At 49.9% G+C, this 19,262-nt stretch overlaps 1 protein-coding gene across 1 annotated transcript in view; it reads right to left on the minus strand.

Annotated features, from left to right (window-relative positions):
- Positions 1-453: 453 nt before the first annotated feature.
- kif5ab (kinesin family member 5A, b) overlaps positions 454-19,262 on the minus strand; it is a gene marked incomplete at both ends in the record, with an annotated part of 161,267 nt that continues 142,458 nt past the window's right edge. The window contains 4 exons of the mRNA XM_084462694.1: positions 454-529; positions 8,407-8,434; positions 8,814-8,878; positions 9,717-10,485. Of these exons, the coding sequence (XP_084318820.1) occupies positions 454-529; positions 8,407-8,434; positions 8,814-8,878; positions 9,717-10,485 (938 nt within the window). The remainder of the gene's footprint in view (positions 530-8,406; positions 8,435-8,813; positions 8,879-9,716; positions 10,486-19,262) is intronic.

Below are 19,262 nucleotides of genomic sequence, written 5' to 3' on the forward strand. Positions count from 1 at the left end.
TTTGTCTTGTCACTGTTTTGGATCTTAATTGTATTATTGTTGTAAATTGCTTATGTTTTGTTGATGTTTGTTTGCGTTTGCTTGTGAGCTCGTCGGCATTGGAAATGAGGGAAACCTCAATTGCCCTATGAGTTTAAATAAAGGTTTGAAATGAAAAATGAAATGAAAATTGTAAAACTGTATTAAATTAGCTTCAACCAGACCAGACCTTCCTGCCCCTCCCAGCCAGTGACATCATCATACAGGAAGCAGGAAGATAAATTCACATTCTATCCTGATCTATTACTACAGTACACTGGGAGCCAAATGAAGCTATTACTGTATACCATAGTATACCATATAGTAATAGCTATATAATAATAATTCTGTCGTGAGTCACGGGTGTGATTCTATCATTTTGTGTTCCTTCGGCAGTCTAGACTCCTCCCCCTCACCTGAGGTGCGTGGGGCCCATTAGCTGGCCCTGGCCCCTGATTGGATGACGTAGAGCTGGGCGGGATCCTGATTGTCGCAGAGCTGCATGTCATGTCTGGAGGTCACAGAGGTCACACTGAGACACACGATAGACGCCACCACCAACCGCATCATCATCATCATCATCATCATCATCATCAGTGGAAGCAACAAAAGCAGCAGCAGCCATGATGCAAGGAAGGGGGTGGCGTGTGCATGTGTGTGTGTGTGTGTGCGTGTGTGTGTGTGTGGGGGGGGGGGGGGTGACACAAGCCGTGGTTACGTGGTTAGCTTCTCTCCCAGTGAGAACACTAGACTAGAGGGATGTTCTCAGACCCTAGAGAAAGACTCAGGACTAGAGGGATGTTCTCAGACCCTAGAGAAAGACTCAGGACTAGAGGGATGTTCTCAGACCCTAGAGAAAGACTCAGGACTAGAGGGATGTTCTCAGACCCTAGAGAAAGACTCAGGACTAGAGGGATGTTCTCAGACCCTAGAGAAAGACTCAGGACTAGAGGGATGTTCTCAGACCCTAGAGAAAGACTCAGGACTAGAGGGATGTTCTCAGACCCTAGAGAAAGACTCAGGACTAGAGGGATGTTCTCAGACTAGAGAAAGACTCAGGACTAGAGGGATGTTCTCAGACCCTAGAGAAAGACTCAGGACTAGAGGGATGTTCTCAGACCCTAGAGAAAGACTCAGGACTAGAGGGATGTTCTCAGACTAGAGAAAGACTCAGGACTAGAGGGATGTTCTCAGACCCTAGAGAAAGACTCAGGACTAGAGGGATGTTCTCAGACCCTAGAGAAAGACTCAGGACTAGAGGGATTCTCAGACCCTAGAGAAAGACTCAGGACTAGAGGGATGTTCTCAGATCCTAGAGAAAGACTCAGGACTAGAGGGATGTTCTCAGATCCTAGAGAAAGACTCAGGACTAGAGGGATGTTCTCAGACCCTAGAGAAAGACTCAGGACTAGAGGGATGTTCTCAGATCCTAGAGAAAGACTCAGGACTAGAGGGATGTTCTCAGACCCTAGAGAAAGACTCAGGACTAGAGGGATGTTCTCAGACCCTAGAGAAAGACTCAGGACTAGAGGGATGTTCTCAGACCCTAGAGAAAGACTCAGGACTAGAGGGATGTTCTCAGACCCTAGAGAAAGACTCAGGACTAGAGGGATGTTCTCAGACCCTAGAGAAAGACTCAGGACTAGAGGGATGTTCTCAGACCCTAGAGAAAGACTCAGGACTAGAGGGATTCTCAGACCCTAGAGAAAGACTCAGGACTAGAGGGATGTTCTCAGACCCTAGAGAAAGACTCAGGACTAGAGGGATGTTCTCAGACCCTAGAGAAAGACTCAGGACTAGAGGGATGTTCTCAGACCCTAGAGAAAGACTCAGGACTAGAGGGATGTTCTCAGACCCTAGAGAAAGACTCAGGACTAGAGGGATGTTCTCAGACTAGAGAAAGACTCAGGACTAGAGGGATGTTCTCAGATCCTAGAGAAAGACTCAGGACTAGAGGGATGTTCTCAGACCCTAGAGAAAGACTCAGGACTAGAGGGATGTTCTCAGACCCTAGAGAAAGACTCAGGACTAGAGGGATGTTCTCAGACCCTAGAGAAAGACTCAGGACTAGAGGGATGTTCTCAGATCCTAGAGAAAGACTCAGGACTAGAGGGATGTTCTCAGACCCTAGAGAAAGACTCAGGACTAGAGGGATGTTCTCAGACCCTAGAGAAAGACTCAGGACTAGAGGGATGTTCTCAGACACTAGAGAAAGACTCAGGACTAGAGGGATGTTCTCAGACTAGAGAAAGACTCAGGACTAGAGGGATGTTCTCAGACCCTAGAGAAAGACTCAGGACTAGAGGGATGTTCTCAGACCCTAGAGAAAGACTCAGGACTAGAGGGATGTTCTCAGACCCTAGAGAAAGACTCAGGACTAGAGGGATGTTCTCAGACCCTAGAGAAAGACTCAGGACTAGAGGGATGTTCTCAGACCCTAGAGAAAGACTCAGGACTAGAGGGATGTTCTCAGACTCTAGAGAAAGACTCAGGACTAGAGGGATGTTCTCAGACCCTAGAGAAAGACTCAGGACTAGAGGGATTCTCAGACCCTAGAGAAAGACTCAGGACTAGAGGGATGTTCTCAGACCCTAGAGAAAGACTCAGGACTAGAGGGATGTTGTCAGATCCTAGAGAAAGACTCAGGACTAGAGGCATGTTCTCAGACCCTAGAGAAAGACTCAGGACTAGAGGGATGTTCTCAGACTAGAGAAAGACTCAGGACTAGAGGGATGTTCTCAGACCCTAGAGAAAGACTCAGGACTAGAGGGATGTTCTCAGACCCTAGAGAAAGACTCAGGACTAGAGGGATGTTCTCAGACCCTAGAGAAAGACTCAGGACTAGAGGGATGTTCTCAGACCCTAGAGAAAGACTCAGGACTAGAGGGATGTTCTCAGACCCTAGAGAAAGACTCAGGACTAGAGGGATGTTCTCAGACCCTAGAGAAAGACTCAGGACTAGAGGGATGTTCTCAGACTCTAGAGAAAGACTCAGGACTAGAGGGATGTTCTCAGACTAGAGAAAGACTCAGGACTAGAGGGATGTTCTCAGACTAGAGAAAGACTCAGGACTAGAGGGATGTTCTCAGACCCTAGAGAAAGACTCAGGACTAGAGGGATGTTCTCAGACTAGAGAAAGACTCAGGACTAGAGGGATGTTCTCAGACCCTAGAGAAAGACTCAGGACTAGAGGGATGTTCTCAGACTCTAGAGAAAGACTCAGGACTAGAGGGATGTTCTCAGACCCTAGAGAAAGACTCAGGACTAGAGGGATTCTCAGACCCTAGAGAAAGACTCAGGACTAGAGGGATGTTCTCAGACCCTAGAGAAAGACTCAGGACTAGAGGGATGTTCTCAGACCCTAGAGAAAGACTCAGGACTAGAGGGATGTTCTCAGATCCTAGAGAAAGACTCAGGACTAGAGGGATGTTCTCAGATCCTAGAGAAAGACTCAGGACTAGAGGGATTCTCAGACCCTAGAGAAAGACTCAGGACTAGAGGGATGTTCTCAGACTCTAGAGAAAGACTCAGGACTAGAGGGATGTTCTCAGATCCTAGAGAAAGACTCAGGACTAGAGGGATTCTCAGACCCTAGAGAAAGACTCAGGACTAGAGGGATTCTCAGATCCTAGAGAAAGACTCAGGACTAGAGGGATGTTCTCAGACCCTAGAGAAAGACTCAGGACTAGAGGGATGTTCTCAGACCCTAGAGAAAGACTCAGGACTAGAGGGATTCTCAGACCCTAGAGAAAGACTCAGGACTAGAGGGATTCTCAGACCCTAGAGAAAGACTCAGGACTAGAGGGATGTTCTCAGACTCTAGAGAAAGACTCAGGACTAGAGGGATGTTCTCAGACCCTAGAGAAAGACTCAGGACTAGAGGGATGTTCTCAGACTAGAGAAAGACTCAGGACTAGAGGGATTCTCAGACCCTAGAGAAAGACTCAGGACTAGAGGGATGTTCTCAGATCCTAGAGAAAGACTCAGGACTAGAGGGATGTTCTCAGACCCTAGAGAAAGACTCAGGACTAGAGGGATGTTCTCAGACCCTAGAGAAAGACTCAGGACTAGAGGGATGTTCTCAGACCCTAGAGAAAGACTCAGGACTAGAGGGATTCTCAGACCCTAGAGAAAGACTCAGGACTAGAGGGATGTTCTCAGACCCTAGAGAAAGACTCAGGACTAGAGGGATGTTGTCAGATCCTAGAGAAAGACTCAGGACTAGAGGGATGTTGTCAGATCCTAGAGAAAGACTCAGGACTAGAGGGATGTTCTCAGACCCTAGAGAAAGACTCAGGACTAGAGGGATGTTCTCAGATCCTAGAGAAAGACTCAGGACTAGAGGGATGTTCTCAGACCCTAGAGAAAGACTCAGGACTAGAGGGATGTTCTCAGACTCTAGAGAAAGACTCAGGACTAGAGGGATGTTCTCAGACCCTAGAGAAAGACTCAGGACTAGAGGGATGTTCTCAGACCCTAGAGAAAGACTCAGGACTAGAGGGATTCTCAGACCCTAGAGAAAGACTCAGGACTAGAGGGATTCTCAGACCCTAGAGAAAGACTCAGGACTAGAGGGATGTTCTCAGACTCTAGAGAAAGACTCAGGACTAGAGGGATTCTCAGACCCTAGAGAAAGACTCAGGACTAGAGGGATGTTCTCAGACTCTAGAGAAAGACTCAGGACTAGAGGGATGTTCTCAGACCCTAGAGAAAGACTCAGGACTAGAGGGATGTTCTCAGACCCTAGAGAAAGACTCAGGACTAGAGGGATTCTCAGACCCTAGAGAAAGACTCAGGACTAGAGGGATGTTCTCAGACTCTAGAGAAAGACTCAGGACTAGAGGGATGTTCTCAGATCCTAGAGAAAGACTCAGGACTAGAGGGATGTTCTCAGACCCTAGAGAAAGACTCAGGACTAGAGGGATGTTCTCAGACCCTAGAGAAAGACTCAGGACTAGAGGGATGTTCTCAGACTCTAGAGAAAGACTCAGGACTAGAGGGATGTTCTCAGACCCTAGAGAAAGACTCAGGACTAGAGGGATGTTCTCAGACCCTAGAGAAAGACTCAGGACTAGAGGGATGTTCTCAGACCCTAGAGAAAGACTCAGGACTAGAGGGATTCTCAGACCCTAGAGAAAGACTCAGGACTAGAGGGATGTTCTCAGATCCTAGAGAAAGACTCAGGACTAGAGGGATGTTCTCAGATCCTAGAGAAAGACTCAGGACTAGAGGGATGTTCTCAGACCCTAGAGAAAGACTCAGGACTAGAGGGATGTTCTCAGATCCTAGAGAAAGACTCAGGACTAGAGGGATGTTCTCAGACCCTAGAGAAAGACTCAGGACTAGAGGGATGTTCTCAGACCCTAGAGAAAGACTCAGGACTAGAGGGATGTTCTCAGACCCTAGAGAAAGACTCAGGACTAGAGGGATTCTCAGACCCTAGAGAAAGACTCAGGACTAGAGGGATGTTCTCAGACCCTAGAGAAAGACTCAGGACTAGAGGGATGTTCTCAGACCCTAGAGAAAGACTCAGGACTAGAGGGATGTTCTCAGACTCTAGAGAAAGACTCAGGACTAGAGGGATGTTCTCAGACCCTAGAGAAAGACTCAGGACTAGAGGGATGTTCTCAGACTCTAGAGAAAGACTCAGGACTAGAGGGATGTTCTCAGACCCTAGAGAAAGACTCAGGACTAGAGGGATGTTCTCAGACCCTAGAGAAAGACTCAGGACTAGAGGGATTCTCAGACCCTAGAGAAAGACTCAGGACTAGAGGGATGTTCTCAGACTCTAGAGAAAGACTCAGGACTAGAGGGATGTTCTCAGACTCTAGAGAAAGACTCAGGACTAGAGGGATGTTCTCAGACCCTAGAGAAAGACTCAGGACTAGAGGGATGTTCTCAGACCCTAGAGAAAGACTCAGGACTAGAGGGATTCTCAGACCCTAGAGAAAGACTCAGGACTAGAGGGATGTTCTCAGACCCTAGAGAAAGACTCAGGACTAGAGGGATGTTCTCAGACCCTAGAGAAAGACTCAGGACTAGAGGGATTCTCAGACCCTAGAGAAAGACTCAGGACTAGAGGGATGTTCTCAGACCCTAGAGAAAGACTCAGGACTAGAGGGATGTTCTCAGACTCTAGAGAAAGACTCAGGACTAGAGGGATGTTCTCAGACCCTAGAGAAAGACTCAGGACTAGAGGGATGTTCTCAGACCCTAGAGAAAGACTCAGGACTAGAGGGATTCTCAGACCCTAGAGAAAGACTCAGGACTAGAGGGATGTTCTCAGACCCTAGAGAAAGACTCAGGACTAGAGGGATGTTCTCAGACTAGAGAAAGACTCAGGACTAGAGGGATGTTCTCAGACCCTAGAGAAAGACTCAGGACTAGAGGGATGTTCTCAGACCCTAGAGAAAGACTCAGGACTAGAGGGATGTTCTCAGACTCTAGAGAAAGACTCAGGACTAGAGGGATGTTCTCAGACCCTAGAGAAAGACTCAGGACTAGAGGGATGTTCTCAGACCCTAGAGAAAGACTCAGGACTAGAGGGATGTTCTCAGACCCTAGAGAAAGACTCAGGACTAGAGGGATGTTCTCAGATCCTAGAGAAAGACTCAGGACTAGAGGGATGTTCTCAGACCCTAGAGAAAGACTCAGGACTAGAGGGATGTTCTCAGACCCTAGAGAAAGACTCAGGACTAGAGGGATGTTCTCAGACCCTAGAGAAAGACTCAGGACTAGAGGGATGTTCTCAGACCCTAGAGAAAGACTCAGGACTAGAGGGATGTTCTCAGACCCTAGAGAAAGACTCAGGACTAGAGGGATGTTCTCAGATCCTAGAGAAAGACTCAGGACTAGAGGGATGTTCTCAGACTCTAGAGAAAGACTCAGGACTAGAGGGATGTTCTCAGACCCTAGAGAAAGACTCAGGACTAGAGGGATGTTCTCAGACCCTAGAGAAAGACTCAGGACTAGAGGGATGTTCTCAGATCCTAGAGAAAGACTCAGGACTAGAGGGATGTTCTCAGACCCTAGAGAAAGACTCAGGACTAGAGGGATGTTCTCAGACCCTAGAGAAAGACTCAGGACTAGAGGGATGTTCTCAGACCCTAGAGAAAGACTCAGGACTAGAGGGATTCTCAGACCCTAGAGAAAGACTCAGGACTAGAGGGATGTTCTCAGACCCTAGAGAAAGACTCAGGACTAGAGGGATGTTCTCAGACCCTAGAGAAAGACTCAGGACTAGAGGGATGTTCTCAGACCCTAGAGAAAGACTCAGGACTAGAGGGATGTTCTCAGACCCTAGAGAAAGACTCAGGACTAGAGGGATGTTCTCAGATCCTAGAGAAAGACTCAGGACTAGAGGGATGTTCTCAGACTCTAGAGAAAGACTCAGGACTAGAGGGATGTTCTCAGACCCTAGAGAAAGACTCAGGACTAGAGGGATGTTCTCAGATCCTAGAGAAAGACTCAGGACTAGAGGGATGTTCTCAGACCCTAGAGAAAGACTCAGGACTAGAGGGATGTTCTCAGACCCTAGAGAAAGACTCAGGACTAGAGGGATGTTCTCAGACCCTAGAGAAAGACTCAGGACTAGAGGGATGTTCTCAGACCCTAGAGAAAGACTCAGGACTAGAGGGATGTTCTCAGATCCTAGAGAAAGACTCAGGACTAGAGGGATGTTCTCAGACCCTAGAGAAAGACTCAGGACTAGAGGGATGTTCTCAGACCCTAGAGAAAGACTCAGGACTAGAGGGATGTTCTCAGACCCTAGAGAAAGACTCAGGACTAGAGGGATGTTCTCAGACCCTAGAGAAAGACTCAGGACTAGAGGGATGTTCTCAGACTCTAGAGAAAGACTCAGGACTAGAGGGATGTTCTCAGACTAGAGAAAGACTCAGGACTAGAGGGATGTTCTCAGACCCTAGAGAAAGACTCAGGACTAGAGGGATGTTCTCAGACCCTAGAGAAAGACTCAGGACTAGAGGGATGTTCTCAGACCCTAGAGAAAGACTCAGGACTAGAGGGATGTTCTCAGACCCTAGAGAAAGACTCAGGACTAGAGGGATGTTCTCAGATCCTAGAGAAAGACTCAGGACTAGAGGGATGTTCTCAGACCCTAGAGAAAGACTCAGGACTAGAGGGATGTTCTCAGACCCTAGAGAAAGACTCAGGACTAGAGGGATTCTCAGACTAGCTCTTTAGCTAGGGTATGCCTGAATGACAGCGTGTCTGTCTGGACGCCCCTGACTACCATCAGTCCCATGAGCCTCGGCGTGGAGGCTGGCTGTCACGACAACAGACCAGAGGTCTGGCCACACCTCAGGGGGCAGGACAGGGGGCCAGTTAGGGGGGCTGGGGGGTGGGGCTGGGGGCGTGGCGGGGTCTCACCTGTTATCATTGATGTCTGTGGTGTTCCCTGTAGAGAGAGAGGGGGGTGGGGGTGGGGGTGGGTTGGGGGGATGGGGGGGGGGGGGGGGTGAGAGGGCAGACAGGTACAGACAGGTGTGAGGAACACTCAGCGAGAAGGTGGGTGTGTGACGTGTGTGAAGGTGAGATATCTCCTGAGAGGCTGGACTCCAGAGTGACCGAGCAGTGAGCAAAAGCACACAATCATCAGACCTGGGCCAATTACATAGATCAATTACTTTGAGAGTATTTGAAAGACAGCTGAGCTGTGTTTCATTAGCGCTGGTTTCACGGGGCGCTACCAGTGTGATGGTATTAGTGAAGAGTAATTGCCCCAGGTTTGGATGGTGTTACCATGGCACCAGGAAGTGTGTGGAGCGCCGGCGTACCGTTGTCCAGGTCCAGCTGCTCCGAGGGGCTCACAGTGCTGCTCAACGCTCCAGCCACCATCTGCCTGCAGGACACACACACACACACGCACGCACACACACACACACACACACGCACGCACGCACGCACACACATACACACACACACGCACACACACCACGCACACACACCACGCACACACACGCACACACACACATACACACACCACGCACACACACACATACACACACACACACACACACACACACGCACGCACCATGCACACACACCACGCACACACACGCACACGCATGCACACACCACGCACACACACCACGCACACACACGCATGCACACACCACGCACACACGCACACACACACATACACACACACACACACACGCACGCACACCACGCACACACATACACACACACACACGCACACACGCACGCACACACCACGCACACACACCACGCACACACACGCACACACATACACACACATACACACACGCATGCACACACCACGCACACACACCACGCACACACACGCATGCACACACCACGCACACACACGCACACTACGTCAGTACAGGAGCTGAACCAGGTCAGTGGAGTTAACCTACGTGTGTGAATGTGCAGCTCTTAATGAATCTCCTAGCGGCGGACGCACAGTCACACCTGCCCAGCCTCTCACACTCACCTGCCCAGCCTCTCACACTCACCTGCCCAGCCTCTCACACTCACCTGCCCAGCCTCTCACACTCACCTGCCCAGCCTCTCACACTCACCTGCCCAGCCTCTCACACTCACCTGCCCAGCCTCTCACACTCACCTGCCCAGCCTCTCACACTCACCTGCCCAGCCTCTCACACTCACCTGCCCAGCCTCTCACACTCACCTGCCCAGCCTCCCACACTCACCTGCTAGTCTGGGTGGGATGGTTCTCAGTCACCTCCAGCTGGGTGCCCTTGTTTTGTTTCTCACTGTTCGGGCTGGGGCTGCTCTGGGTGGAGTTAGTCTGAGTGGGGTTGGTCTGAGCGGGGCTGTTTTGTGCGTGACTGGTTGGGCTGGGCTTGCCCTGGGCGGGGCTAGTCTGGGTGGGGTTAGTCTGGGTGGGGTTAGTCTGGGCGGGGCTAGTCTGGGTGGGGTTAGTCTGGGTGGGGTTAGTCTGGGCGGGGTTAGTCTGGGTGGGGTTAGTCTGGGCGGGGTTAGTCTGGGCGGGGTTAGTCTGGGCGGGGTTAGTCTGGGCGGGGTTAGTCTGGGCGGGGTTAGTCTGGGCGGGGTTAGTCTGGGCGGGGTTAGTCTGGGTGGGGTTAGTCTGGGCGGGGTTAGTCTGGGCGGGGCTAGTCTGGGCGGGGCTAGTCTGGGCGGGGCTAGTCTGGGCGGGGCTAGTCTGGGCGGGGCTAGTCTGGGCGGGGCTAGTCTGGGCGGGGCTAGTCTGGGTGGGGTTAGTCTGGGTGGGGTTAGTCTGGGCGGGGTTAGTCTGGGCGGGGTTAGTCTGGGCGGGGCTAGTCTGGGCGGGGCTAGTCTGGGCGGGGTCGGGTGCGCTGGTTTGCGTCTGGGGTGCGGCCGGCGGAGTGGAGCCCTGGAACAGAGCGTTGCTGAAGGCGACTGGCTGGTCAGAGCTGCGCAGGACCAGGGGGGTGGTGGAAGTGCATGCTGGGTAATGGCCAGGACGAACGGGTTTGGCTGGACAGGACAGAGAGGAGAGAAGAGGAGAGGAGAGGAGAGGAGAGGAGAGGAGAGGAGAGGAGGGGAGAGGAGAGGAGAGGAGAGGAGAGGAGAGGAGAGGAGAGGAGAGGAGAGGAGAGGAGGGGAGAGGAGAGGAGAGGAGAGGAGAGGAGAGGAGAGGAGAGGAGAGGAGAGGAGAGGAGAGGAGAGAGAACAGAACAGAATATCAGCATCAGATGTAATACCTACACCACAGTAAAACCTCCACAGCTAGAGGATTACTGACACAGCTGACAGATTCAGGTTCATCATATGAACAGTACACATGGTTGTAGTTGCATGGTTGTAGTTATTACATACAGTAGTGTGTAGTATGTAGTCGTGGGTCACACTTTACAATAAGGGTCACAAAAGGGTGTGCATGTGTGTGTGTGTGTTTCTGTTTTTCGCACAATGACTGAACAGCCTCCTTTCATTTCACGTTCAAGTGTTTATGTGTTTGTGAGTGTGTGTGTGTACATGTGTTACCTAGCTTTTGTACGGGGTCTATGTGTGTGTGTAAGTGTGTGTGTGTGTGTGTGTGTGTGTGTGTGTGTGTGTGTGTAAGTGTGTGTGTGTGTGTGTGTGCGTGTGTTACCTAGCTTTTGTACAGGGCCTGTGTGCATGTGTGTGTGTGTGCATGCATGTGTGTGTGTGTGTGTACGTGTGTGTGTGTGCATGTGTGTGTGTGTGTGCATGTGTGTGCGTGTGTGTGTATGTGTGTGTGTGTATGTGTGTGTGAGCGTGTGTGTGTGTGTGTGTATGGGGGGTGGAAAGTGCCACTTATTTGCTAACTGAGCAGACAAACGTGACGAACGTCCCCACGTGACCACGTGTGCTATTCACTAACGTAGCTAACCCAGCAAACGCTCGTCAGGGCCGGGGGTACTTGAGCACGTGTGCTATTCGCGTACGTAGCTAACGTCGCTACGTGAGCACTTGTGCTACAGTAGAACCCCACTCATCCGAACCCAACGGGACCGCAGGTCGTTCGTATCTCTGAAATGTCCGGATGACTGGAACATATGTTAAAATGCACCAAATTCAATAAGTGGTATACTTGTTTCATATAGACTCATAATAGACCAATAAATACCCTTAATTACTTGTGAAAATGCATCAAAATTGCAATCAAATAGCCAACTAAACTCATATAGGCCAGTAGCCTATAATAAAATAACCGAATTTCCACTTGAGTGCGTGCTTTGATCAAATACAGTACTTTATTCTCAAATGAGGCTTACGCTGCATCGATAGGCTACTGTATTCGCAGAACAACATGGTATAGCCTAAAACAACCCAACATTAGAACAATTAGAGCAAATGATAATCAATAAATAAATAAATGAAATGAAAGACAAGTTGTCGTGTTTTAGGCTATTGTAGCCTAAAATAAAGTCTCTAAAATAACAGATGTAGACTAACGTGGCCTAGGCTGTAGGCTATTATTTAACAAATACAGTAGGTTTAGTAGGCTAATCTACATGCTTACAACACGTCTGTGTTCCTGAAGTCCATTAACTGGGAACGAAAAATGACTCGATGCTGCTTCAGGTTGCTCACGCGCTTTCTGGCTACCAAAGAATGCAGCTCTCGCGCAGCAGACTCGTTTGCGTTTTGCGCTCGACATTAGAAGAAATGAAACGTGAGAGTAGACTACAGCCTACAGGCAACATGTAGGTCTACATACAGTCTGTTTTTATTCACAGTAGGGTACAGTACTGTAATGAAAAGCCCACCAGTAACCAGATAGCAGGTTTGTGGTCGGACGTGGCAAGTCGCAAGTGGCAAAATACCCACCTCCGACCTGTGTGCATTCGAGCTATAGCGAATGATACGATGATGATATGATATGATATTGACATCAGCCGGCAACTGGGGGCTGAGAAACATCCGAATTAGCGACGAGGAAGTGCGAGTTCAATTTGCCACCTCCCAGTTATAAACGAACGCACCATATACCCTGGCATAAGTGCGCTTTTTCATAACCATAGCAACCATTGCTTTATTGTACAAAGACTCAGTAAACTGTAAAAAGACAAGTTCAAGTTGGATTAGAAAGCTGTAGCTGATCGCGCCAAAAAGTATGTTTCCATACATAGCCTACCCATTCAGACCAGAGATTGAATCTGACATGGTGGTGGTGTAGCCTACTTCATTGTAGGAATAATAAGTATGGCTACAACTACACACAGGCCACAAAATACAATAACAAAATACAGACAACAGCGGCCACTAAGGATTTTCTTTTCATTTTGGTAGGCTATCAGGGCTTTTTCCAGGACTGTCAAATAAGCCTATAGATTTGACAGTCCTGGAAAAAGCCTTTGTCTATAGTATAGACAAAGGCTATCCGATTAATAAATGCACGGCACTAAACTTCTGGTATATACAGTATGTAGCCTAAGCTTATTTTAGTGCACAGCAAACATTGCCTTTGCCCTTTAGGTCTTTATTGTTGTTATTATTTTACTATGTCGAATGATTTGCCTGTTTGTGTGCTGCGCGCACCATTGCATTCCTGTACCCTCATTTATTTAATGTATTTCGTTAGATAAAAACGAATAATGTAGGCCACAACTAGGCTACACACATAGGATATAGATAAAATGTAGTGTAAAACGAAATAATAAAAAAACAGCGTAAAACGCAGACCGCGGTTGAAATCTATCAATTTGAACGCTCAGGATAATTCCTAACCATGACAGCCCTATGGTTGACAAGTAGGCTAGTCATATTGAACAATACACTTTTATTTTGCCAATGAGCCTACTTCACAATATACTACGAATTTTCTTTCGGCCCATGGTGCATAACACAGATGGAGACATATTAGACAGGATGCAGGGACAATGTAAATAAATATAACACCAGTGAGTTAGCTACTATCACAGCACTTGGCGTGGCTGGAGAACATAAGCTAAGCCAAATGACGGTGGCAATAATAATATAACAATTTATCTTGTCAGCAACACACAGTAAGCACAATAGTAGGAATAATAACATATATTAACCAGGTTATCTGTTAGTAGCCTGCTATTATTTAGGCTCAATAATCTAACGTTAAGTTGTCATATCACTGATCTCCCTGGACGGAGGCTGGCCATATCAGAGCTAACAAGAGAACTAGCAGCTTAAGTAACCTGGTGACGGCGACGTTCCTCAATACCACGCGTGGGCAAGTAGCGACGTCAGCGACGTTCCTCAATACCACTCGTGGGCAAGTAGCGACGTTCGTCAGGTTTGTCTTCTCAGTTAGCAAATCCACACGGGCCATAATTACGTGAGCAAACGTGAGCCACGCGAATGCCGCGACCCATGCACACATTGCTGACTTACTTCAGGCCGCCGCCGTCGCTAGGACAAAATGTCGTGAGTCACGTCAGTCCTCCTATCAAATACAATGGGAGTCGAATGGATTTCACTCACGTAAACACGTACGTTTGTCAGCTCCGTATGCAGGTCAGTTAGCTCCGTGCGGTAAGAAATGGCACATTTCACCCCCCATATGTGTGCATGTGTGTGTTTAAGCGTGTGTGTGCGTGCATGCGTGTGTGTGTGTGTGTGTGTGTGAGAGTGTGTGTGTGTGTGAGAGCGTGTGTGTGTGTGTGTGTGTGCATGAGCGTGTGTGTGCGCATGTGTGTGTGTGTATGGGGGGTGGAAAGTGCCACTTATTTGCTAACTGAGCAGACACACGTGACGAGCGTCCCCACGTGACCACGTGTGCTATTCACTAACGTAGCTAACCCAGCAAACACTTGTCAGGGCCGGGGGTACTTGAGTACGTGTGCTATTAGCTAACGTAGCTAACGTCGCTACGTGAGCACGTGTGCTATTCGCTAACGTAGATAACGTCGCTACTTGAGCACGTGTGCTATTCGCTAACGTAGCTAACGTCGCTACTTGAGCACGTGTGCTATTCGCTAACGTAGCTAACGTCGCTACATGAGCACGTGTGCTATTCGCTAACGTAGCTAACGTCGCTACGTGAGCACTTGTGCTATTCCCTAAAGTAGCTGAGTAAACACGTAGTCGCCATCAGTCAACGTGGCTATTAGGACTCTGGTCACCATAGGTAGGTAACCTGCTAGTTATCTTCTTGGCTACCATACAGCTGATGTAATCATTTCTGCTTTTAAAATGTTTTATTTTGAAAACAATGGCAGGTCATTTATTGATATGATAAATTATTAAATTTAGCCTAGTAAAATTAATAACCAGGCTATTCAAATCCAATTTGTCAGGCTTTATTAGTACGGTACTATATGTGGAGTAAATAGTGTCCGGAGACCTTAACGCATAAATGCTGTTTTCCGGTTAGAAAGACAGAAGGGGAGAGTCTACCCACAATGGCCTGCTGTATAAATCATGGTCCTACCAATGACTAATCATAACCTGACTGCCATTCTTTTGTTCTTGTAGGCTAGTGTCTACTGGAACTTGGTTACCTCGCGGGTGGCGTCATTCTCCACCACTATACCTCCCACCTCACGACTTCAAGCATAAGCATCATAAGCCTATTGTCAGGACAGGCTAATTGACTTCGCATTCCAGTCGCCTATACAGTGATGAGCGACACTTTGTAACAAACCAATCCAGCGCAATTAGCTAGTAGCGATCCAACACAATGGACTGATGCCTACATGCACTCCAACTTTGGGGGGGGGGGGGGGGGGACATTTAGGCTACAAGCAAATTTTGCAAGAGTATGTTTTTGAGGGGACATCTTCTTACGCGGCTGTATTGTCATTTGAATGCCACTACCCCAATCTAAATATTGGGGGGGGACAATTTTAATGATCTCAAATATTGCGGGGGGGACATGTCCCCCCTGACCCCCCCAGGATCCCCGCCCCTGACCCCCCCAGGATCCCCGCCCCTGACCCCCCCAGGGTCCCCGCCCCTGCCTACATAGCGAGTAGTACTAGTGAACGGGCAAGAACGGTGTTTCAACCAGTCTTTATCCCACATGAAAAGAAAAAAGACATTTGTCTCTGAAATAAAATCTTAACTTCACCTTTTCCAAAAGACCCTTATATCAATGATAAAATAGAGGTTAAAAATGCAAATACCCAAAGTTGTCTATTGTGTGTGATAGGCTACTGCAGGGTGACGAGACGTCCCGGTTTGTCCAGGATTGTCGGGGTATCAAGGGTGTTCGGTCTCCCGACAAATTTAAAACACTTCAAAGTCCCGGTTTTCAACATTCCATATCTACTTGTCCCAGTTATTCTAACCTACTGAGAGCATGACTCCAGAACCTGAATCAGAAATTTAGTAAATCGAGTCATCTATTGAATCAAGAAAAGCTTACGCACCCAGCATATTCCAACATAACATTTAATATGATGAGTAAGCCTATAGAAATCAGACTGTCGGGCTGATTAACCCAACGAATAGCCTACACAAACAATGAGCCTCTGCATTCAACACTGATTTGTCTGTAGGCTGTCACTCAATTTGCTTGTCAAGGTTGTTGCAGCTTGTGGCTCATCTGTCTGGCAACATCTACAGAATGCAATAATTTCAACGTTTATGTTAGCCTGCTGCCTGTGTCATTTATTCACAATTCTATTAATAGGCTATTTCATTATAGGCCTAAACGGCTTAGCGCATATGTGCGAGTGTCTGTGTACCCACCTGTGCTGCTGTGTTACAGAACCTAATGTACAGATGTGTGTGTAGACTGTCTGATTCAAAAAATCATATTATTGTAGCCCTAACTAACCCTGCACTGAGTGCGGTCAGGTTCGCATCCAGACTGTGGAACCATTGGCGTTTTAGCACCGGCCCCGATAATATCATACATGTTTGATCATCATCTTCATCATCATCTTCATCCGCTTATCCAGGGTCGGGTCGCGGAGGCAGCAGCTCCAGCAGGGGGCCCCAGACATCCCTTTCCCTAGCAGCATCAACCAGCTCTGCCTGGGGAATCTTTAGCCGCTCACAGGCCAGTGCGGAGATGTAGTCCCGCCACCTAGTCCTGGGTCTACCCCGCGGCCTCCTCCCAGCCGGACACGCCTGGAACACCTCCCTAGGGAGGCGCCCAGGAGGCATCCTCACTAGATGCCCGAACCACCTCAACTGGCTCCTTTCGACGCAAAGGAGCAGCGGCTCTACTCCGAGTCTCTCCCGGATGACTGAACTTCTCACCCGATCTCTCAGGGAGACCCCAGCCACCCTCCGGAGAAAACTCATTTCGGCCGCTTGTATCCGTGATCTCGTTCTTTCGGTCATGACCCATCCTTCATGACCATAGGTGAGGGTGGGGACGAAGATAGACCGGTAGATCGAGAGCTTTGCCTTTTGGCTCAGCTCTCTTTTCGTCACAACAGTGCGGTATAGCGACTGCAGAACCGCACCAGCTGCTCCGATTCTCCTGCCAAACTCCCTCTCCATGGTTCCCTCACTCGTGAACAAGACCCCCAGATACTTGAACTCCTTCACTTGGGGTAAGGACTCATTTCCTACTCGGAGCGGACAGGCCACCAGTTTCCTGCTGAGAACCATGGCCTCAGATTTAGAAGTGCTTATTCTCATCCCAGCCGCTTCACACTATCCAGTACTGCTGGAGGTCGCAGGCAGCTGATGCCATCAGGACCACATCATCTGCAAAAAGCAGTGACGTGATCCCCAGCTAGACCTCTCGGGGGACCCGGTCGTAAGCCTTCTCCAAGTCCACAAAACACATGTAGACAGGTTGGGCAAACTCCCAAGCCCCCTCCAAGATCCTTGCGAGAGTGAAGTGCTGGTCGGTAGTTCCACGACCAGGACGAAATCCGCATTGTTCCTCTTCGATCTGAGGTTCGACTATCGGCCGGACCCTCCTTTCCAGCACCTTGGAGTAAACTTTCCCTGGGAGGCTGAGTAATGTGATGCCTCTATAATTCGCACACACCCTCTGGTCCCCTTTTTGAATATTGGGACCACCACCCCAGTCTGCCACTCCTTCGGCACTGACCCAGACTTCCACGCAATGTTACAGAGGCGTGTCAACCAAGACAGCCCCTCTACACCCAGCGCCTTCAGCATTTCTGGACGGATCTCATCAGTCCCTGGGGCTCTGCCACTGTGGAGTTGTTTGACTACCTCAGTGACCTCCTCCAAGGACATTGACGACCCCCCATCATCTTCCGGCTCTGCCTCGATCGTAGAGGGTGGATTAGTCGGGTTCAGGAGTTCCTCAAAGTGCTCCTTCCAACGCTCAACAACCTCCTTCAGGTCAGCAGTGTCCCCTCCTTGCTGTATACAGCTTGGATGGTCCCCCGCTTTCCCTTCCTGAGGTGTCTGATGGTCTTCCAGAAACACTTTGGTGCCGACCGAAAGTCCTTCTCCATGGTTTCTCCGAACTCCTCCCACACCCGCTGCTTTGCCTTGGTCACGGCCGAAGCCGCAGCCCTCCGGGCCAGTCGATACCCTGCAACTGTTTCTGGGGTCTCCCGGGCTAACATAACCCGGAAGGCCTCCTTCTTCAGTCGGACGGCTTCCCTGACCACCGCTGTCCACCATGGTGTCCGAGGGTTACCGCCCCTTGAGGTACCTATGGCCCTCAGGCCACAGCTCCCAGCCGCAGCTTCAGCAATGGAGGCTTTGAACACCGACCACTCATGCTCGATGTCCCCAACCTCCACAGGGATGCCTGAGAAGCTCCGCCGGAGGTGGCAATTGAAATCTCTCCGGACAGGCTCTTCCTCCAGACGTTCCCAGTTCACCCTCACTACACGCTTGGGTTTCCCAGGTCTGTCCAGAAGCTTCCCCCGCCATCGAAACCAGCTCACCACCAGATGGTGATCAGTGGACAGCTCTGCCCCTCTCTTTACCCGAGTGTCCAAAACACATGGCCTCAGATCAGATGATACGATAACGAAATCGATCATCGACCTTCGGCCTAAGGTGTTCTGATGCCAGGTGTACTTGTGGGCATCCTTGTGTTCGAACATGGTGTTTGTTATTGACAAACCGTGACTAGCACAGAAGTCCAACAACAAAACACCACTCGGGTTCAGATCGTGGTGGCCATGCCTCCCAATCACACCCCTCCAAGTTTCTCCATCATTGCCTACGTGTGCATTGAAGTCCCCCAGTAGGACACTGGAGTCCCCTGCAGGAGCCTCCAAAAGGACTCCACTCAGGGTCTGCAGGAAGGCTGAGTACTCTGAACTGCTGTTCGGTGCATAAGCACAAACCACAGTCAGAGTCCCCCCCCCCACAGTCCTAAGGCGCAGGGAGGCGACCCTCTCGTCCACTGGGGTGAACTCCAGCACAGAGGCGCTCAGCTGGGGGCTAGCTAGTATAGCCACACCTGCCTTACGCCTCATACCGTGAGCAACTCCGGAGAAGAACAGGGTCCAACCCCTATCCAGGAGTTTGGTTCCGGCGCCGGTGCTGTGCGTGGAGGTTAGCCCCACCAGGTGTAATTGGTATCGCTCCACCTCCCTCACAAGCTCCGGCTCCTTCCCCCCCAGCGAGGTCACGTTCCATGTCCCCAGAGCCAGCCTTTGCCGCCCGGGTCCAGTCCGTCGGTGTCCCCCGCCTTCACCGCCACCTAGTTGGCAGCGCACCCGACCCCGACAATTCCTCCCGCGGGTGGTGGGTCCACGGGACGATGGAGGAGGAGATGGTGCTTCCACGTTGCTTATTCGGGCTGGGCCCGGCCGGGCTCCGTGGTAAGCCCGGCCACCAGGCGCTCGCATGCGGGCCCTCCGTCTGGGCCTGGCTCCAGACGAGGGCCCCGGGCTTCCTCCGGGCCGGGT

This window comes from Borostomias antarcticus (genome assembly GCF_949987555.1).
Source record: "Borostomias antarcticus genome assembly, contig: scaffold_69, whole genome shotgun sequence".
Lineage (NCBI taxonomy): Eukaryota > Metazoa > Chordata > Actinopteri > Stomiiformes > Stomiidae > Borostomias > Borostomias antarcticus.